The sequence below is a fragment of the Dermacentor albipictus genome, chromosome 3 (genome assembly GCF_038994185.2).
Source record: "Dermacentor albipictus isolate Rhodes 1998 colony chromosome 3, USDA_Dalb.pri_finalv2, whole genome shotgun sequence".
NCBI classification, from domain to species: Eukaryota; Metazoa; Arthropoda; class Arachnida; order Ixodida; family Ixodidae; genus Dermacentor; species Dermacentor albipictus.
In genome coordinates this window covers 11,163,859-11,185,916 of record NC_091823.1, presented here as the reverse complement: position 1 = coordinate 11,185,916, position 22,058 = coordinate 11,163,859, and the positions used below count along the sequence as shown (strand labels likewise).

General features: G+C 49.2%; 2 protein-coding genes across 3 annotated transcripts in view; one reads left to right on the top strand and one right to left on the bottom strand.

Moving 5' to 3' along the window:
• LOC135919537 (glycine receptor subunit alpha-2-like) overlaps nucleotides 1–6,271 on the top strand; it is a 32,002-nt gene extending 25,731 nt beyond the window's left edge. For both annotated transcript variants that reach the window (XM_065453430.1, XM_065453431.1), the window contains exons 7-8: nucleotides 2,043–2,353; nucleotides 5,802–6,271. In XM_065453430.1, coding sequence (XP_065309502.1) covers nucleotides 2,043–2,353; nucleotides 5,802–6,152 — 662 coding nt within the window. In that variant the 3' untranslated portion in view covers nucleotides 6,153–6,271. The remainder of the gene's footprint in view (nucleotides 1–2,042; nucleotides 2,354–5,801) is intronic.
• A 2,857-nt stretch (nucleotides 6,272–9,128) lies between these two features.
• Nucleotides 9,129–21,511, bottom strand: LOC135919529 (uncharacterized). Its single transcript, XM_065453418.1, has 3 exons — nucleotides 21,129–21,511; nucleotides 20,418–20,702; nucleotides 9,129–13,896 (listed from the first exon to the last, which is right to left on the bottom strand). The coding sequence occupies exons 1-3, from the start codon at nucleotides 21,288–21,290 to the stop codon at nucleotides 9,268–9,270; spliced, it is 5,076 nt and encodes a 1,691-aa protein (XP_065309490.1). The 5' UTR covers nucleotides 21,291–21,511; the 3' UTR covers nucleotides 9,129–9,267.
• Nucleotides 21,512–22,058: the final 547 nt, after the last annotated feature.

Here is a 22,058-nt window from a genome sequence, read left to right as displayed (position 1 = left end):
AGGACAAAACACACACGCACATGTGCGCAAACTGTCAACTGTTTATTGTTCGCTGTCGCACGTCAAATGTATACAGAAGGATTCCATACCAATTATGCAGTACAATATATACAAATATGTTAAATATACGATATATACAATATAAATATACAATGTATACAGAACGATGCCATATCAACTAGCCCCAGTCGAAGCTTTATTGCGATCACAAACCTTGCTATCCCGTATAGCCTACAGATAGATGCCTGTGTCATCTCGGCGGATTGCTCATTCCCACTTGTCTCTACGGTCATCGTCATTTGGGATGGGGAAAACTCCGAATTTGGTCCCGTTGTTGTAGTTGCCACGACAGTTCGGCACGCAGCAGTGGCATACCCTGTGTTACTGGTCACATAGCGCCACAGAGCTTCACCTTCAGTACAGCAACCAAGCCAGAAAACACTGAGGCATCGTGCACTATCTACAAAAGCACACGCAGAAGGCCTGTCTACACATCCCTGTGCAGAGTGGCACCCCACACTGGCCCAAAACAGCTCTAAACAGGCTCAGCCAAACCAGCCCTAACCAAGCGTGGCCAGCTGATCAGTCGCCAACTCCATCGGAGAAAGTGGCGTGACGTCAGGAAAATGCAGGAAAATGCATAGGCTTTGGCATGTCTCTCCGTTTCCCCTCTTGCGCCCGTGAGAAGACGGCGCGATTCGCGCCCGTCTTCCTCCCTTGCGAGCGCGAGATTAAAACGCAGCATCAAGTCACTAAGCTTCTCGGCCCACCGTAGCAAGCTTTCGCTCGCACCTATAGCATATGGCGCGAGGCTTCATACAGAACATCAAGGCTACGGCGACGATCGTGTAGTCGTCGTCGTCGTGTGCGTGTGCCTGTGCGTGCGTGTTTCCATTTTTCACTACCGTCTGCATATTAGCTAATGACGGAGAAAAGCTATAATTCAAGTGTCAATGACATATCAATCTGCTTTAACTATGAAAAGTAAGGCAACAGGGACTATCATCAATCTAATTAGGCCCACTGTAGGACATAGGTTTCTCTCAGAGTTCTCCAATTATCCTCTGCTGGCGTCAGGAGAAGGCACCAAACCGCACATTTCCTAACCTTGTCACATCGACAATGCTAGCCTTAGCATTAAGCTTAGTATCTCAATGTAATATCCTACTGGTCATCTTATGTAGGCAACACAACTTGCCAAACTCACTCACTTCTTATCCACATGGCTGAGGACATGGGAAAAACGCCACTGTATCTCGGCTTGGCAAAGCTCCCGATCATGATCATGTTGTACTTATTACCTTCTTTCACATCGCTCTTTGCGGAGTCCTTAGCTTGCGTCCAAGCGTCTTTGTCTAGTTTTGTATTCATGGAAGATTATAATGGCAGATTATCATGACTAAACATACTTATTTCCGATGATATTGATAAGCTGCCGTTCGTGACTAAGGAGAGTCTGCCAAATGCAATCGAGAATTTTTTTTTTTTCAATCTCCAGATATAACACCCCCTCTCTCGTTGCTATCTTGCTTAGATGAATGTGTTAGGTACTCAACTGATAACCATAGGCTGGTTATCAATAACGAATACTTGTTTTCTCGTCAGTGTATTGAACGATAGTTGGTTTTACGCCTTGAAGTTTAAAATATGCCGGTCCATATCCTGGATCTCTTGTTTGTAGTATGTCTCCGAGATTAATTACTTTAGCGGGGACTGTCACCAATGTTCAGGTGACGCCCTCCGACGGTGGTTAGCGCATGTGGTGTTCTAGGAGCTGGTGAGTGTGTGGTCATGTGTTCGATTCCCGGCCGCAGTGGCCGTATTACGAAGGGTTGACTTCAGCTCTCCTGACAAGCGACACTGGCTGCGAGCCCCAATGCCAATGAGCCGGTATGCCCTCTGGACGAGACCAATGGGACGAGAACGCTCGCAAGCACAGGGTGCACGTTGTGCACCAATTGATAGAAATTATCTCCGGGGCCTTTCACTGAGGCGCCTCAGGAGGCGCTGCCCTGAAATTCCAAGCCGATCAAATCGCACAGGCCGCAGGCGCACGCGACTCGTGGTGCGGGCCGCGTTCCGTCGCCAGCTCCTCGCGGTGCTGATCGACCCGCTGGGGCCGAGCCTGTTTCCGGTGCTCCTGTCGTGGATTGGCTTCTGGCTCGACCCGAGGCGTCCCGTGCCTCGCGCGGCGCTCATGGCGCTCTCGTTCGTGATTCTCGAGCACCAGCAGGTGAGCCACTTCGCCAGCAGGGCGCAGGACCACCAGCTGCGCTCCATCGACGTCTGGTACCTCGTCTGCCGGTGCTTCATCATCGCCGCGCTCCTCCAGTACGTCCTCATACTGCACACGGTGAGTGCTGCAACTCCACACGCTGGCCCGCGGAAGTGCAAGAGGGAAAACTCCTTTACCGTTACTATCTTCAATGGACGCCACGGTACATGACCTCCGAGACTGCACGCGCTCGCACTTGCGAGCGAGCGCGATCTCGGAGGCTATGCGCTGATCATAGAGCTTCCGGGAAAAATCACTAGACGGAACTGTGCCGCTAGTGTCTATAGTACACTCTAAACACGGTAACTTATACATAAGTGCGCATTTTCGCAAATTTTTATACATATGAATAAAAGTTGCATCCTTAAGGAATGAAATCGAAAATTCGAAATCGAAATGGAAAATCGGAGTGATTGATGCCTTCTAAATGACTGATACAATAACTAATTCAAACAAGTATTGGGGAACACACATAACTTGGCGCTTAACCTAAGCAATCCAGCTTAAGAGCCATAAGCTCTCACTGACTGGATTCTTTATGTACGCAAAGTTATTTACATAGAATGTAAAAAAATATCAGTTCAAAACACAGGTCTCGCTATTCTCAGTTTAGTACAATTGTGTTGCGGTTTGCTGAAAAAAACACGCATCAGCACTCCACTGATTTCCAAATTGCATAGCCTCCACTGAACATGATGTGTAGTTGCAAAATCAAGCGAAACGTCTCTTTTAAATACGAAAAGTTCGAAATGAATTTATTGGAATACAAGTAATACACAATACACAATAATTATAGAATGTAAGATGGGCCTTAATAGTTGTATTTCTCTTCTTACCTATCACGGCGCACAAATTCTCGCGACACTAAACATTTCAGTGAACTACATCAGTACATTATGCAACGTTTTGGTCAGGCTAAAATGCACACACCATCGGACACTCACATATGTGCAGGTCTTTGCATAAAATATTCTTTTGTATTGCTTTTTTCAGGCAAAATGCATAATACTCAAAGTTATTGATGCAGTACATGACCACGCAGGTCATCAGGGCTCGTTAAAGTCTTTTTTTGGTGAACTTTGCTGACGTTTAGTGTAACTGTGAGCATAAAAGAAAGTGTGTTTGAAGGATGGCGTCTGGTGCTGAAATGTCTTCATTCGGCATGGGAGTCTGGAAATGGCTAACAAACCATGCCCTTCAGAATTCACTTCCAGAAATCGACTCATACAGGCATTCATTCAGTTTGCACTACGGCAGCATCTGAAAGTTCTAAGGTGGGATTACTTTGTTAGTCCGCCCTTTCTATTACGTCATCGTTATCGCGTCGTCGTTCGTCGTCGTCAGGCCACCTCCTCACCCTCACTTTCACCCTGCGCGTGCTGCGCAGAAAAAAAAAATCCGACAGAACCCGTTTCACGATGACTGCCGACGACAGTGCAACTGGCATTCAAGCACGATGTGGCGACACGCCGTATTGCCACCGCCGAAGCGCGTCATGTGTGAGCCGCGTTCTTCAGCCGGGTTCCTCTCTCGCGCTGCCCTCTGCACACGCTGCGCCATCTAGGGGCGCACCCATTGAGCCCCCTCCTTTTGCATGGCCTCTAATATTGCACCGGTGGCACGCGCCGGTGCGTGCTACCACTCAGAAACAGCCCTTCGCTGCCCGCAGGTATTCGTGGAACAGCTCTAAAGCGCCCGTCTGTTCTGCTTGAGGAACCAGTGGGACGGGGGTTTCGTTCTGTTCAGCACCGGAGAAATTGTAGAAGGTTTTTTTTTTTTTTAAGCGGCCTAAGAAAGATGGATGGCGTAGGCTGAGAATGTCAATCGCATTAAAAGAAAACTTTGACCCTCACCGCTACAACTATATAGGTATCAAACGCATGCCCCTGTGGCAATGTGCAGTTGGTAGCTGAAAATGCCAGTCACTGCGTAATCACGCACACTTCGTAGTTGGTCCGAGGTTTTGCGCGCCAGGCAAGGCTGTGAGAGAGTCATCATCTATTCGTTTCATGCATTTTGGAGGTGACAGCAGGGATTACTGTAGCGGACGAAGACGACGTTTTGTGCACCGCAAAGAAGTTGTTCCTGAGAATATGGCGGTTCCCATTTTGAGAGAGAGTGCTTCTGTCGAAGTAAATGAGTTCATATCCGAAGGAATCACCGAAGTGTGCAAGCTTCCTTAAAACGATCTTTTTTTTCTTTTTCCTATACACCCGCCTATTTTTCCGACTGTCCTACTGCCAGTTATATGCCAAAAGTGGGCTGATCCTGGAGACATAGCAATGGTAAACCAGGCTGATCCTGGAGATAGTGTAATCAAAGCGGTTCCCGGACAGCGTGCAATAGCAGACGATCTTCGAGGCGATGTAAACAAAACTGGGTAGATCCCGGACACATTGTGATCAAAGGGGTTCGCTTGGCGGGTCGATCCTTAGGACACAAATGTGTACCCCCGTCGGTTTTAATGTGGCTGGTAATGCAAGCCGATCCTGCATGCAGTGCAATCCTGGCAATCCTGAAAATGCACTCGCGTAACAGCATGTCGATATAGCTTCTTTGCCCATACCACGTTTGGCGTATATTACAAAAAACATTTACAGGACCAAAGACATTTACAAAGTGAAGAAGCCTTCTCACCGTATGAACGTGTTCGTCAGAGGCGTTGAAGGTCAAACATGCATCGCGACGTTTCATATCTTTGCACGTGCGCCTCTGGTCACAACGCATCCTTCCCCATTCGCAAAACGTCACATTAACCGACAAGTCATCGCTCCATCCACTATGTGAGGTCGTGTGAACTTTTGTTCGAATTTAAGCAGAATCTGTAACTACATAAGTTGCAAATAAAATGCAATTGCAACTTAAACATCGTGTGTTGGATCCGCCACCTTTTTTTTCACCCTTCCTCCTTCCATCGATGAATTAGGTAATTTTCTATTTATTTATTTATTTATTTATTTATTTATTTATTTATTTATTTATTCCAGCTTTCAGCCTTTCTGACTAGAAACCAAACCCTGGTTTGTAGCGCGTTCCATTCTGGGTGCCATGGGAATATATACTTTTTGATAATTCAATCGGAAATCGTCTGCCATCATAACAAAAAGTAGGCCAGTGCTCCGAAATAAACTCCGCGCAGAAGGCTTTATTCGCACTACTCAAGTTCCTGAGGTCTACCGGCCTTCTCGACAGATCTCCAATCAACGCTCTCTCACTCTCTGTCCCCTACCCCTTCCCCCATGCAAGGTGGCCAACCGGAAATATATCTCTTAACCTCACTGCCCTTCTATCCATATTCTCTCTCTCTCTCTCTCTCTCTCTCTCTCTCTCTCTCTCTCTCTTGATAAACCTATGCATTTCAGGTATAAAAAGCAACCAGTTTATTTCAACAGAGCGCGAAGACAAGCCTATACTCTCTAGAAATGCCAGAACTCGGTTAGCTGCTCGTTAACACTGTGAACTTTTTCGTACGGCGTTATTTCTTTCTCTTTCTTTCCTGCCCCTCCCTCTTTCCTCTCCTCCCAAGGCGGGCAACTCTCGAGACGCTGCCATCGCGCCCCCCACCGCGACTGCGTCACCGCCTCGCGGGGCCTCCTCGGGCGTCGTCGTGTTCTCGCCGAGCGCCACAGGCGCCACTGCCGGCGGCTGCATCTCGCCGGCGGGAAAGCTCGCCGCCTCGTCCGAAGCTTCGCCCGTGGCCGCCGCAGCGGGGCTGGCGCGCGTGGTGCGGCTTTCACCTCGAGAGATTGACGACGCGTGCAAGACGCTCTTCCCGCTGGCGTTCCTGCTGGCGTCGCTGCTGTACGTCGGCGCTTTCGCCGGACCCTTGGTCACGTCCAAGGACTTCGCCAAGCTGCCCGTCCGGTCGGCGGAGTGACGACTCCGCACCGACAAAGCATTCTTGGTGTGAATGGCTCGCGAACAGTATGTGTGCGTATGTGAAGTGTGGTTTTCAAGGCATAAATATATAAATATTAGTATTAAAAAGCAGCATATTGCAAGGAGAAACGATTTTATTTGCATAGAGGCTGAATATTATGTAGACATACATACAAGCAGTACGCCAGAAGGCCGTTGGAAGTCAAAAGGCCAAGTTTAAGAAAATCAGTGTACTAACCATCATTCACCCCTGCTCGCAGTTCTCGTAGACACTAGCGCCACAGTTCTCTCTAGTACTTGAAGAGTGTACGAAACTTTTTTCCTTGAAACGGTAACGTGCTTCTTCGCTGCACCTTCCTAGATGGCACGCCATCCCGTTAAACGCGTTCAGCGTTAGAGGCCAGGTGCGTCGGAAGTGCGCCCCGAACTCGGTAAGAACGCTTCGCTTTAGACACGTGCAAGAAATACTAAATAAGGCGTGCGGTGCTCGGCAGTCATAGGTCTGACGTCCGGAAATCATAGGTCTTGTAAGCGCATCCTGAACAGTGTTAATTTTTCGTTTTTTTTTCTTGTAATAGCTTGCCTAAAAGGTTAGCTGTAACACCCTATATATAATTCACTTCTCAAGCTGCAGTAGCATTTTCTTCCGCTTTAGTAACAATGTATCTTAACTTCGTGCGCTGCTGTAGCAGTACAGAGCGAAAGAAGCTCTTCGAAAATTAGATCTTGAACAGATCGCAACTCGCGTGATCGTTTGTGGCGCCCGCAGCCAGGACATGGACTTGTCCATAATTTGTCACGTAGGGTATAGCAGGGCAAGTCCGGTACTTGCTATTTCTGCCCAAACTAGCACATCTACACACCCTGCTAAAGCCACCATAACAAAGGTTCCGGCTTTAAATTTTCTTCCCTCTCCATGCCGAATCTGCAAACTGCCTACAGTTTTAGGTTCGTCGATGATTTTCATTCGCTTCGTTCGCTTCGTTACTTGTGCAAGAGAACGCGCACCAATGTAGACGGACTCGCAACCCCCCCCCCCCCCCCCCACTGCTTTATACAGCACAAAGATGCAGAGGTACTGAGCAAAGCTACCTTAATTCAGCATTGGTTCTATCAATCGCCGTGATATGGAAATACTTTTACATGTTAATCCGCAACGGATATGTACAGAAGCACGCTGTTGGTAGAGTGTGTCAGAGTGGCAGACAAAAATTCGTCACCCCGGCCCTGCGAAACTGGATGTCGAGCGAAGCTGTTGAAAACCGCCACAACTGCTGAGGGGGTATGCAATGCTTTATTGCCTTAGAGTAATGGTAATTTTGACAGCATGCCGCCGCCCATAGCGGTGCTGAAACATCAAAATCAATTGCTACGCTGGTTTTTATATGCACGAAAGGCTAGTGACGTCACTCCCCACGTCGCAAACAGCCGTCGCCGTGGCAGCTTGCGCAACTGTAATATTTACCGGGAAATATATGCGGGGAGCGCTACGTGCTTCGCATTATCAGGAGCGCCTTATCAATTATGTGGTTCGCATGAATATTTTAACACAATATCGTTGAGGCGCCCGGTGTGGCAGAAAATCTGGCGTCCGCGCCAGGCGTCGTTGCGACAAAAAGATTTTCGAGCCACGCATTCCCAGGCCTTCTATGTGACGCAAGAAATTGACTGAACTAATTGAATTTCTCAATCTAAAATACGAGGAAAATTTGTAAACTACGACTTGCACACAACCTACAGACGTGATTGCTCTCGGAGTGCAATTTGAATATACGTGAAAACATATTCCTGTTAAGCTAAAACTCAAACCTCTTTTCTAGCGTTTCTACAATGCATATACCGGAGACGACGTCCACCATTTTCGCACGCCCGCTTCCTTGAAACGCTTCCAGATGGCGCTTGCCTCCGCCGCATCGCGGCCTATGCAAGAGACCGCGTTTCTACCAGAAAGCCCACCTTCGTGCATAGCGTTCGCCACGAGCGTTTCCCGGTAAACATTACGGTTACATACGCTGCAGTTGTCGGGAAGTGTGAGAAGCAGTCAGGGATCTTTGAATGCTATACTCTTAAAGGCGAAGCTTAAGCGTCCTCCAAATTTTTGTGCTTGTTCTTTATTGAAACGTATGCTGTTCTGTATGTTGTATGCGTGATGCCTAAGAATGTATGCACTGTTCGCTTCACTTTGCGGAGTGCTTGAAGCCTCTGCCTAAGGGGGTACGGGCCATTGTCCTGGACTGCACGGCCCCGGGATCGGCCCCCATTTTTCGCTAACGGACGCGGATACGAAAAATGCCGACCACCGAGAAGCTAACAGCTTCTCTGTAAAACTACCTTTAGGAAAAGTCGCCAGTGCCTGAAGCTTCGCCACCGTTCGCTTCACTTTGCGGAGGGTTTGAAGCCTCCGCCTAAGGTGTTACGAGCCATTGTTCCTGGACTGCACGGCCCCCGGGATTGGCCCACATTTTTTGGCTGACGGACGCGAAAAATGCCGACCACCGAGAAGCTAACAGCTTCGCTGTAAAACTACCTTTAGGAAAAGTCGCCGGTGCCTGAAGCTTCGCTCAGTTGCCAGCAATAAAACACCCCCGCCTTTCCTCGCACCTGCCGCTCTGTGTGTGCATACATGTCACAGTACAGTACACGCATGCTTAGTAAGAACCACTGATAAAATAATAATATCCTAAATAGTTGGATGTCGATCAGTCACGGTGAAATGACATCAACTTCGTGATCAACACTAAACAGTCCTCATGCCTTGAAAACTCCAAACTGTGCGATAGCATTATTAGTGGGTCTAGTTCACCTACAATTTGTATATTGCGCAAACTGTCAGAAATGCACGTTACCTGACGCTCGTACAATATACCTTTCATACGGGTCAGGGCTTTACGGTATATTTGTTCTCGCCCTCCATCGAGTTATAAATCAAGCGATCGCGTGAGTAAACCATACAGTTTACAAGCCCAGACAACTGTTGAAGGAGAAGGCGTGCATTTCGAAAAGCGGTGCCAACATAGTGTATTTGACAAAATAAGCAAAGCAGAAGAGTGTTCCAGCATCCGACAGACCACGTGTCGAAGTAATTATATTTTTCCTTGTGTCGATCGAGTTTTTTACTTATTTCGCTTTACACGTCGATTCGGCGAAGCGGTCTCGTCTTCGCGTTGAGAAGACTCGTGGCTTGTCGAGGGTGCAGCTCTGACCAGGTTCGCCTGGCCGGATCTGTCCGTGCTCGGCTGGCCGGATCTATCCGCAGTCGACTGGCCGGGGCTGTCCACTTCCGGCTCCGTCGACGGCGTAAAAGTCCCGGAGGTGCTCCCGCCGCTTTGCGTATGTTTCTTAAATCTGTGCTGCTTTCGCCGCTTTCTCGGTGAACCACGCTTTCTCTTATCATCCCTCGCCGACTGTTTCGAAGCTGTCCCAGGCGGCGAGCCTGCTTCCGGCCCGTCGATCTGAGAGCTGGGTATGGCGAACTCGAAAGGGGGAATGGAGAGGAAGTAGTAGTTGTCCGGGTTCTGCGTCCAATCCGATTCCGGTGACGCGGTGCTGTCGAACAGGTCACTTACCATCGGAGGCTCGTACTCACCCTCTGATGAAGACGACGTGGTCTGGTAGTCGGGAACCTGCAAGCCCTCGTACCGCGTGATCTGCTCCTCGATGGTGTCTTGTTCATCATCTGTGGAAGTGCTTTGCCGCTTTGACGCGAGGGGTCGAGCTTCCACTTCCACAAGGCCCCTATCTTCGCTATCGGCGCTGCTCTCTGACTCGACGCTCGTCGATAGCGTCTCTGGTACTGTTGTGTCACCAAGCACGCCGTTTATCGTGCCCGGTGGGTGATCCAACATTTCTCTGCTAGTTCTCGTCGGCGAGCGCTCGTCAGTGCCCAACTTTTTTCCCTGTTGGCGTTTTTGAATCACTGCCGTGACATCGGACTCGGTGTCTTCGGACGAGTCCTCGGATTCTCTGCGCTCTAAAACATGCGCCGTTTCTCTCGCGGCTGACACGAGTTCCTCTTGGCTGAATCTTTGTGTAAGAGTTCCTTGAACGACCATAGGCGCCGTGTCTTCTGCTACAGCGCTCTCAGACACTGTGATTTCTGATATTGGTCTCTCTGACAGTGTGCTGTCTTGCACTTCAACCAAGTGGCACGCTTTCTCCAGAGTCGTAGATTTCACTGTATCGTCTCTATCTCCGGTGGTTCTTCGCGGATAAGCTTCTTGCAGAGCCCACGGCCCCGTGCCACTCGGCACAGTTTCCACGGAGGTCGTGGTACTCTCTGCAAGTGTACTATCGCACACCACGCTTTCTGGCGACAGAACCAGTGGCCCCATTTTAACGGGCGTTGTGGTCGCACCTTTCTCACCTCTCTGGTCACCGTTTCGTCGTGAAAGGGTTTCTCGTTGTGGTGTCACTGCGATTATATCCGTTGGTGCTCCCTCTGTTATTGCGCCCTCAGAAACATCAACAAGTGGTCTTGGTATTTCTGGCACCTTCTTTCGTACAGGCTCTACTTTTTGCCCACTCGTTCTTCGTGAAAGGGTTTCTCGTGGTGGTGTCGCTACGATTATCTCCGTTCGCGCACTACCTGTTGGTGCGCCCTCAGACACTTCAACTAGTGGACTTAGTATTTCTGGCACCTCCCTTTGTACAAGCTCTACTTTCTGCCCACTCTTGTGCCTGGATGGAAAAGGCACCCTTGTGACAACAGGTGGTTCAACACAGTTGTCCCTCCGGCTTCGGACACTGACCTCCTCCGGAGACGGCGGACCTGGCGGGCTTTCACTGTCAACGTTGATCGCCGGTTCAATGAGAAAGTGCTTGCTTTCTCGCTTTTTCACAGTAGGTTTACTGTGACGAAGGTCAGGAAAAGTTGGCTCTGCTTCTGACATGCATGGAACTAGCTTTCCTTCTAGAGCTGTAGGGAATGGGATTGGTTCTTGAATTGGAAGAGCCCGCACAGCTTCTAGGTCTGGGTGCGAAGGTACAGATTCTTGGGTTGGAAAAACTGGCCCTTGCGCAATTGATGGATACCCGCCCATTTCTTCGCGCCGAGTCAGAGAGCCCCGCTTTGCGTCTTCCGGTGGCTTCGTCTCACATTTCAACCACCCTTCCACCATGGTGTCCTCTGCGTATCCCACAAATCCGGCTTTTTTGGCCTCATCACGCTGCTGGAATAAAGGTACGCGAAGGATATTCTGCTTCATTCCCGCACCAGCATAAGCGCCAAAAAAGAAAGGTCCTTCTTCTGTGGCCTCCGGTGAGAATCCGCCTGCATTTTTCGACTTACGCCCACCCTTACGTCTCTTGCCTTTCCGCTTCAAAGTTCTTAAGGAGCCGTCTTCATGCTTGGTGCCTAGAGTGAAGCCAATACCTCTTGCGAACGCGTCCCCCTCTGCAGCTGGCATGCCGGACAAGGCGCCTTCGTGACCACTTGGAGGAACGTCACCCGCCACAGCAACTGTTGGTGCCTCCGGGTATTCAGTGAGCTGCCTCTTCGGATGCTTCCAATTACACTGCTCCTCCTCGAACAGAAAGCTTCCCGTCCCGTCAGAATCTGCTTTGCGTACGGCCGGCTTGTACTCTATTGTATCTGTCAAAACCTCACTACCACCTATCTGACTTGACGCCGAATCTTTCCGATACGTGAAGTCATCAAGCGACGATATCGAGCAGGTCTCCGCAGCAAGCTTGCACGCAGTCGCTTTTTCCTTGGCGTCTTTCCCTTGACTGAACACGGAGCCCTTCGCTAGAAGTGTCGCTTCCTCGGTTTTCTGCAAGGGTCGTCTTAGCCCGGCGTCTTCAGACTCCTCCGTAGGCGGCACCGCGAACAGTTTTTTCGGCATTCGCTTCTTTTTCGCTTTCGCTCGCAAAATTGCGAATTCTGCGGGCAATTCTTGGGAACCTTGATCAGAAAACTGCGGCACTTCCTCTTCTTCCTGCAATTTCCAAGGCGGTATCTTATCTACCATAGAGACTTTCGACTGCGCAACCGTAGGCAAAGGCTCCTCCGCTACTTTGGAAAACTTAGGCGCTCGCTCTTTCTGCGCAGTGACCAAGGGCTTCTCCAGTTCGGCCGCCTGCAGTGTACTGTCTTCCTGTGCGGTCACCGGGAAAGGTTCGTCCTCTGATAAACAGGACCTGCGGGAAGAGCGCCGGGACTTCTTTTTGCGCGACTTCTTCCTACGAGAAACGTTATCTTCTGGAGGTCCTTCTTCCTCTGTGCGACCTTCCTTTCGTTCTGTAAGCGCTTTGTTCAGCGCTTTTAACTCATTCAGGGGTTCAATGTCGGCTTTCACAACATTTTCCGAAGGCCTAAATTCCACATGTGGTTCGGCGGCGGCGTCGACATTACCGCGGGAAAACAGGGCGGACTTGGGCGGTTTATCTTTTAAGGCAGCGTCTACGTCCTTTGCCTGAGGCTTTTCGTCAGGCTGAGGTACGTATAGATCGTCTAAATTCAAATCGCCCGAAGACTCCAAGCAGCTGATGAACCTCAGGATGTCAGACTCGGTGCAGCTCTTCTGCTTATGGCCGGCAGCCCTGTCGGGCGAGCGCAAGCGTTTCGGCGAAGTCGTCCTGCGGGCGGCCATCCAGAGGCTGCGCACACGTTGTTCGAACAGGAAGGCGACAGCGGTCAAAAGCGCGACTTCACAGCATATCACGAAGAAAGGTACGAGGGGGGAGGGCGGAACGCTCACGACGACTGCGAAGAAGGCGCGGTCCTGACTGTGGCCGTTGTCCACGAGGCACGCAAACGTGGCCTCATCGCGCTTTCCCAGCCTACGAATGACGAGCGTCCCGTAGTCGTCAGCTCCCTTCCCACCGTACTTGAACTTGGAGCTCCGGAAAGCGTTGAGCAGGTGCCCGTTTCTGTACCAGCGGATGGTCGGCCTCGGGTACCCATCGATCTTGCAAGAGAGGAAGCCGTCGTGACCCTCCTTGAAGCGCTTCGACTGGCTCGTGCGAATGTCAACCTTCAGCCCGACCACGATCACAGCCGTTTCGTTGACGACGCGGCCGAGCGCGACACAGCTATAGTTGCCGACGTCGCTGCGCTCCGGCTTGTTGATCACCAGCGACTGGTCCTTGTAGACGTACTTGTCGCCAGAACGCACGGTCGCGTTCCCCTTCATCCAGACGATCTTGGCGCTACGGTCGGCCGGGTAGTCGCAGGTGAGCCGCAGAAAATCGGCACCCGGCGTCAGCGTGATGCCGGATCCCGGAAAGCCCTCGTTGGTGCGGATCGTCGACTCGAACACGTTCACTGTCACGTCGCTCTCGGCGACCAGTCGCGCGCATCGCTCGTGCGATGCCGAGCACCTGTAGGTGCCCGAGTGGGAGACCGACACGTTGTCGACGCTCAGCAGCGGGCTGGACACGCGGCTGCGGTCGCCGAACAGCCACGTGATCTGCGGGTCGGGACGAGCGTACGCGCGGCACTCGAGGTTCACGCGCGCCCCTAGCGGGGCGTACACGGCGCCTTCCAAGGGCTCCAGGCGCACGGGCGTCACCAGCTGCAGGACATGTGCCATGCCGGCCGAGTCGTTCACCGCCGAGCGCGCACGGGAGCAGCCGTACGCGCCGGCGTCGTCTTCGCTGACCCTCCGTATCTCCAGGGCCCTGCCGACGGCCAGGAACCGGTCATTGTCGGGAAATAATTCCTCGCCGTCCTTGAACCAAGTCAGATTCTCTCCGTCCGGAGCCACGATACCGCAGCGTAGTCGGAGGGATTCATTCGGAACCTGAACAGATATCCGTAGTCTGTACAACGTTTCTTCCATTATCAGTCTTTCTCGATTTCGTGAACTTCGAATTATATATATATATATAACAGCACTAGCTCTTCTTTTTTTCACTGTTTTACGTTTCTTCAAGCGCAAAGTGCTTTTCTTGCACTTTTGCATGCTTGTTGCTGCCATACCTCTTTGAGGCACACGGTAGTCCTTTATGAAAACGAACACACGAGCGCGTGGCCTATGCTCTGCCGAGGTAGTGAGGCACCCTACTGCTGGATGGATGGATGGATGTTACGAGCGTCCGCTTTTGAATGGGGCGGTGGGTTGCGCCACCAAGCTCTTGCTATTATACTGCTTAATGCCCTACCTAGGTTAAAGAAAGAGTAAAACAAAAAGGCACAATTATTTCCCACAACCAAATTTCTGACTCCCTATTTCGAACTTTGTTTTTGTACGTCCCCGTATTTTGTCATTTCCCTACTTTTCTTCCAGCAATCTTCCAATCGCCTCTTACTAATCTCTATTACATGTTTACTTTTCCCCTGCTCTCGTTGAACCTAAGGGCTTCATGAGACCAGTGGTGCCTAAATCAACCGCTGGGCAGATGTCTTCACATTCTAATAAAACATGCTCCATCGTTTCCCTAGCTTTACCGCAGCAAGCACATGCTTCTTCCTTCTTATATCTCGCTTTATAGGTGCGTGTTCTAAGGCATCCTGATCTCGCTTCGAAAAGTAATGAGCTTCCCTTTGAGTTATCATAAATTGTTTCTTTCCCGATTTTGTTTTTTTCCTCTTAAGTAGTTACTCATGGCAGGTTTCTTTGCGGAGGTAAGGTTCCTGTATATGGTCTAGCAGGGAGCAGAGTTGCGCATAACTTTTCCGGCGCCGCTCGCACCGCTATTCGCCGAGCGCTATCACGTGGTACAAGAATGACGTCAGATGTTCAACTGCGCCGCTGCGAAGCCAACTTCACGGGTGCGGCGCCGACTCGTTTCTGTCAGTGTCATCGAAATTGCGTGCGCTGCCCTGATCGGCTCCGGGTTGCACGTACGGTATCCGACGATATTAAGTTAACAGCTTTGGTGAAGCGTTAGGAAACACATCATTTTGACACCTGCATTCCAGTATGACTGGGTGCAGCGCAGCAAACTGCACAAGTCGCACGGAAGGTGGCAAAGCTTTTTACGCGGTGCCGTGCGGACGGACGAGACCAGCCAGCTCCGAAAGGGGTGCGAGGTGCGTTCGCCTTGTTTACAGAGGCTAGTTCGGTTTGTTTACACTAAAGCAGCATTTATCTCGAGTAACACTCCTGTACATGATGAAATGCGTACGCCTGGCATGAGAGGTTGTTCACTTGTGCAATTTTAGGAGTATAGGTGCAGCGTGACACAGACGCAGGACAAAGAAGGGAGTTCACGTCTCTGACGAACTCGCCGAAGTTTCTGTGTAACTTGTACGATTGTTCTATCTATGCGGCTCTATAACAGTGCGTTCAAAACAGTAAATACTAGCAGATACGATTTGCCCGCTGCATCCTGGCTTTTCTTTAATCTGTTCTCTTTATATTTTTTTTGTCGGCGTTCTGATTTTCCATGTAAGGTTGATTAATGTACTCGTGTTCATTGTTTTGTAGTATGCGAAAACATCGTGCGCTCCCGCTGATGAGACAGCTGTGACAGCTTCAGCATTTACCGCCCGCAATATCTTACTTGTTCGATCATCCTTAGTCGACGTGAGGAATGCGAAATTATTTTTGTACGTTTAATAAGCGCTGTGTTGTGGTAAATTAACCTTAGTAGTATGAAGAGATAAAGAAGATAAAGTGTTGTCATATTACAGTCTGCAATGGGTGAATAATTACTTTGCAAGTTTGCCATCTTATATTACTAGTACAATAAAAATAACCTGTTGTTACTGTTAATAACGGGTTGCCTTTTCAGTGGCTTTCCATTCTGCCCCCAAGGCTCCAAGAACCAGCACTCATCCCCTGCTGCCACAAGCCATTGCTCAACCACTCCTTTGTCCGAAATAAATTTGATCTAGAAGCTCGCGCATATTCAATCTTTTTCCACTTGAAGATTTGCTGCTACGAAGAAGCTGTTAAGCTTGCGGTATGAATCGTAAAAGTAAGCTTTGCATAAAATGTGCACATGTGAACATTTGAAATGCGTTTAAATCTACGTGCCTTTACCGCATATATCGAAAACGTCCGGCTGCTGTGAATGACGGTTAGTGATGAATGACGGTCACGGTTAACGATCACTGACATAACTGCAGGTGCGATAGTTCTCTTGGCCACAATCATTGTTCGCCTGGTTGCGGCAGCCAAAATGCGCTCACATCAGGCACGTACCCAGGGGGGGGGGGGGGGCCCGGGGGGGCCCGGGCCCCCCCCGAAATCAAGTGGCATAACCCCCCCCCCCTCCCCACCCACGCCACCACTCCTCACACATTCCTAAAGCGCCGCCAGATTAATGTTGAGACTTGACAGCTGTTCATCGGTCAGCCTTATGCTGCCTTTTTCAGTCCTTTTAGATGGCGGTATAGTTATCGGCATTTCTTGTAATAGGAAGGACAGTTTTCTCATAGATTCCGCACCCGCGCGATTAACTCGAGGTGCGCTCAGTTGTCACCATCTATTCAACCGTCACGCGCATAGCTGTTGCTTTTGTTAGTTCAACCTTCTCTGTTTAGGCTGATTCTGGGACCAGGAGAGGGATGCGGCTGTTACTCAGCTGGTCTGTACTCTCATGGAACGAGTTGCGGCCGGAGAAAACACCAATGGCGTTTAACTTTTTCCTTTGCTTCATTATTTCCTTGAGTTACGGCTCGCCGCGACGCTGACAGATGCCCGGAACCATATATACGTGATATGGGTTAGATAAGGTGGGAAATAAGATGATGTGAAAGAGCGTCCATCATGAAACCCTGCAATAACCCTTAAACCCATAAGCAAGATGACTGTCGCCAGTTACCTCGGCTGTTTTTCCTTAATTGTATAGAACTTTTTGCGCAATATTGGAAACCGGAAACAAAAATCGCAATGAGTTGAGAAATTAAGCGATCTACTAAGGGAGAGAGCCAACGCAACAACCAAACTGCAAGCAAAAGCGAATAATAAAAATGTTAACCGTTGTTTATGAGAATATTTATGGATCAACATCTTTTTATTTAAGAAGGAAGCAGAGAAAACGCCGCCGGAAGTGGAAAATAATTACTTGCTTTGAATGACGCTTCTACAGTTATCGGTCGAACCGCCTCACGTTGCCACTTCTCTGCTGTGCTTATGTGGGTGTTTTTCTAACCTTTCTCTGTGAGCGCAGTACGTCTAAAATCGCAGAGTCCTGCGCTCTACGTGGTTGTATGGGACTGGCGGCCGCACAGCGTTACGCAATTCGCGGAACTGTCAAAACTGATCCACAAGGCGAAAATAACTGATATTCGAAACTATAACATGGGAAAGACTGAAGAAGCCGTAAAAAAAATTAACGCAGCCGGAAATCAGTAAAAAAGAAACCTGGCATAGGACAAACCATGATGTATGCACTAAAAGATAAGAGGGATAATATCATAAGCAATCTCGAAGATACAGTAAAAGCAGCGGGAAAATTCTAAGCTGACCTGTATACAATACCCAGAGGAGTCACGATACCTCACTTAGATACAGTAATGAACAGGATACAGAAACTCTCCTATAACTAGCGATGAGGTCAGAATGGCGCTGCAAGACATGAAACGATGAAGAGCGGGAGAAGAAGGTGGAATAACAGTCCATTTAATCAAAGATGGAGGAGACATAATGCTTAGAAAACTGGCGGCTCTTTATACGAAGTGTATATCGACTGCAAGGGTCCCAGAAAACTGGAAGAATGCAGACATTATACTAATCCACAAAAAAAGGAGACGTTAAAGCATTGAAAAATTATAGGACCATTAGCTTGCTCCCAGTATTATATAAGATATTTACCAAAATAATCTCCAATAAAATAAGGGCAACAATGGATTTTGTCAACCAAGGGAAATGGCTGGCTTCAGGAAGAGATACTTTACGATGGATCACATCCATGTCATCGATCAGGTTATCGCGAAATCTGCAGAGTACAATAAGCCTCTCTATGTGGCTTATATAGATTACGAAAATGCATTTGATTCAGTAGAGATACTAGCAGTCTAGAGGCACTACGTAATCAAGGAGTACAGAACGCTTACGTAAAAAGCTTGAAAAATATTTCTACATGCGTGTGGTATTTGTTTGTTTGAACGAGGTGCGTGGGCGCCATCACTCCAGAAAAGAGGAGGAAGAACGAACTGGGCTCGCGCTGTGAATCTAACCGGTCAGCTCTGCAACCGTTGTTGTAAATATAATCTGTAAATAGTTTCTCGTCTTACTGGCTCGTCCTTCGCGTAAGAATATGTAAAGAGGTTCTACAGCTACCTTAATTCTATAACACAAGAAAAGCAGGGAGATACCTATAGGGAAATGGGTCAGACAGGGAGACGCAATTTCTCCAAAGCTATTCACTGCGTGCTTAGAAGAAGTCAAGCTATTAAACTGGGAAGGCTTAGGAGTAAAGATCGACGGCAAATATATCAGCAACCTTCGGTTTGCCGATGACATTGCTCTATTCAACAACAATGCAGACGAGTTACAACAAATGATTGGAGAAGTTAACAGAGAGAGTATAAGAGTGGGGTTGAATATTATTATGCAGAAGATGACGATAATGATAAATAGCCGGGCAAAGGAACAAGAGATCAGGATCGCCAGTCGGCCACTAGAGACTGTGAAGGAGTACGTTTACCTAGGTCAATTAATAATAGGGAACCCTGATCATGAGAAGGAAATTCACAGAAGAATAAAAATAGGTTGGATCGCAAACGGCAGACATTACCAGCTCCTGACTGGAAGCTTACCATTATTATTGAAAAGTAAGGTGTGCAATCAGTGCATTTTGCCAGTGCTGACATATGGGGCAGAGACTTGAGAATGAGTTAAGGACCGCGCCAAGAACGATCGAACGAAGATTGCTAGGCATAACGTTAAGAGAGAGAAAGAGAGCGGTTTGGATCAGAGAGCGAACGGGTATAGACGATATTCTAATTGACATCGAGAGGACAAACTGTGGCTGGGCAGGTCATGTAATGCGCCGATTAGATAACCGTTGGACCATTAGGGTTACAGAATGGGTACCAAGAGAAGGAAAACGCAATCGAGGACGACAAAACACTAAGTGGAGCGATGAAATTACGAAATTCGCGGGCGCGAGTTGGAATCGGTTGGCGCTGGACAGGGGTAAATGGAGATCGCAGGGAGAGGCCTTCGTCCTGCAGTGGACATAAAACAGGATGATGATGATGATGATGATGATGATGATGATGATGATGATGATGATGATGATGATGATGATGATGATGATGATGATGATGATGATGATGATGATGGAGGTGGTGGGCCCCCCCCGAAAAAAAATCCTGGGTACGTGCCTGGCTCACATAATTGTCCACCACACGTGTGCGAGTTTTCTATAAACACCCTTGAAAACATTTCTTGCCATCCGGCCTGCGCGAGAAAACTTCATATGCGTGCTGAAAAACATTGCACCGATTTTTGTTGCAAGGTTGCAAGGTTGTTGCGGGTAGCTGGCACCCCTCAGGCTGGACCAATCGTTCGAGCATAGCCTGCATTAAAAAGTGTCACCTTGCTCACCGCTTGCGAACAATTGTCGCATATGTAGCTCACTACCAGCTGCATGAGTAGAAAGCAAATGGAACATCACGCTGCATTTGCCTTCTGCGCGCTCGAACAGTTGCTTAACTGCAGAGCTGGAACACAATGGCGGACCTATGCGCAACTCTGCTCTCTGCAGGAGCATATACAGGGACACTACTGCCACCTGAGGTCCCTGAATAAAACTTGCCGCCACCCGCCACGGAGCACAGGCCACGCGATCGCGCGTTCCCTTTCATAAAGGACCACCCTGTACATTTAAATTTGCAAGCCTTGATGCTGCGACGTCCGCTTTCTGCCAACTACGCTGGTAGTTGGCAGAAATTCTATTGGAGAAAATGAGTTCGAGTGATCGATTCAGTCGTTCGTTGAGTACAACTTCGGAACATCATCCGAATGTATTCTGAGAGACCGGATCATGTGCGAGGCATCTAATGAAAATGTACGATCCCGTTTACATACAAGGAGAAAATAACTCTGTCGAAAGCCGCGGGCTTGTTCACCTCAGCTCAAAATCCGGATCACAAAGCACAAAGCATGCAGATGTCCTCATGGTAGTGTGCGCTTAAAACGGCAGCAGAATGGTACAGGCAAATAAACGTCAACTAAAGCCGACACCGGCAAAGGCGTCGTTGAGTGGAATGACATGTTGCCAAAGGTGCAGCAGCGAACCTCGTGGGAAGCGCGGCTGCCGATAGTAGTACACCGTGTGCTAGTAAACGTTTTTAATCAACCTACACGCTACTCGTCCATCATTATATACGCCCGGTCTGCCTTGCTCAGTGGCGGCCACTCACAAGAACGTGACAGGCCGGTTCGCCTCCAGTCGAGTCCCGCAGGGCCGTGACCTGGACGAAGTGTTTGGCAAGCGACTCGCTCGAGCAGCTGTAGCCGCCCGAGAAGTCCGCGTCGGCAGCCTGCACCTCCAGCCTGGATACCTTGAAGTCCTGGGCGTCGTACTCCGACACGGAGTATCCCTGCCAGGCGGACCATTGGCGCAACGCTGAACCGTCCTTGGTCCACGAGATCTTGGCTTTCGGATCAGCAAAGCAGTAGATGATAAAATTTTCTCCCTCTTGTACCTGCGCGTGACAATCGTGCACGACCCAGTGAGCAGAACTGCATGCTGGAATTTCCTACGTCTGCCACAAAGAGCCAGACCGAGCTCTTCGAGGACTACGACTCAGCGAGGACAGTAGTCATAATGCCCCAGCTATCAAGAGCACAAGAAAACGAAAAAAAAAAAACGGAAGACGACTGATTGCGTTGATCGCCTTAAAGCAACACAGGGGCTACCATGAGACGCCGTAGCGAAAGCTTCATGTTCAATTTTGACCACTTAGACGTTAACCTAAGGATCGCTACCGTAGCATTTTCCCATTCCACCGTTATTACCATAATGGAGCCCCCACGAATCGCACCGGCGACCTCGATCCTCCTTGGCAGCAGAATTGAAAAGCATTCGAGCTACCACAGGTATTGCAGAAAACCAGACGACGGCTTCTCACCTCCCGGTGGCCATAATAGCTGATGAACTTGCGCGGTCGGCCTCCAGAATGCTGCTCCTGCTGGCAGGAGACGCTAGACACCAAACTGGCCAGCGTGACCAATGGCCACAGGGGAATGCCAAGTCTTGAGCAGGCGAGGCCACCCTTTGCCCGGAGTGGCATAAGCGAACCGTGTGCGAACGGAGTGGCCGCGTTCCACAGTGCCGAGACCGAAAAGCTGCTCAGGGGTCCGTTCGGAAGCTTGCTGGTCTCCTTCTTCTCCGAGCGCGAGCACGCGAGAGCGCATCACGGGGCACGCCGTGCCTCCTTCTTCTTTATTTTCTGACTGGCAATGGCTGGTTGCTTGTTCCTCGGTGAAATGGAACAACTCACTCTAGGGAATCCTTCGTGAATCGGACCGTGCGAGGGTTCAAAAGCTAATAATAACTATAGCAATAGTTTGTAGGAAATAGTAGTAGCCAAGTTGTTGTCAAGCGCTTTTCGCTGCAGGACATTCGCGGTGCGTTGGAGTGACAACAAAAAAAAAAGGAAGAAAACAAGGAGGACGCGGAAACAGCGACGTTAACATTATTTCTTTTATTTTCATTTATGTTTTGTTACGATAATAACCGCCCGATTCTTCGCCTATCTTCCGCAAAATCGTGTGCCATTATTAAAAGAATGGAAAAGAGACGGAAAATGATGGCAGAATGAATTAGCGATTAAACATATGATATTCAGGTTGAGATAGAAAGAAACAAGTAGAGTAATGTAAGCGTAGGACATGTAACCGATGGTCTGCTCGAGTAACAACATGGGTGCCGAAGAAAACTGGTGAGGACGTCGCTCGCAGTGCACCGTTTATAAAGCGTTTCATTATGATTTACGGATGAATGATTACGACTACCGTTTTTGCTGCGCCATGAGGAAGGTGTGAGCGTAATGTATGGC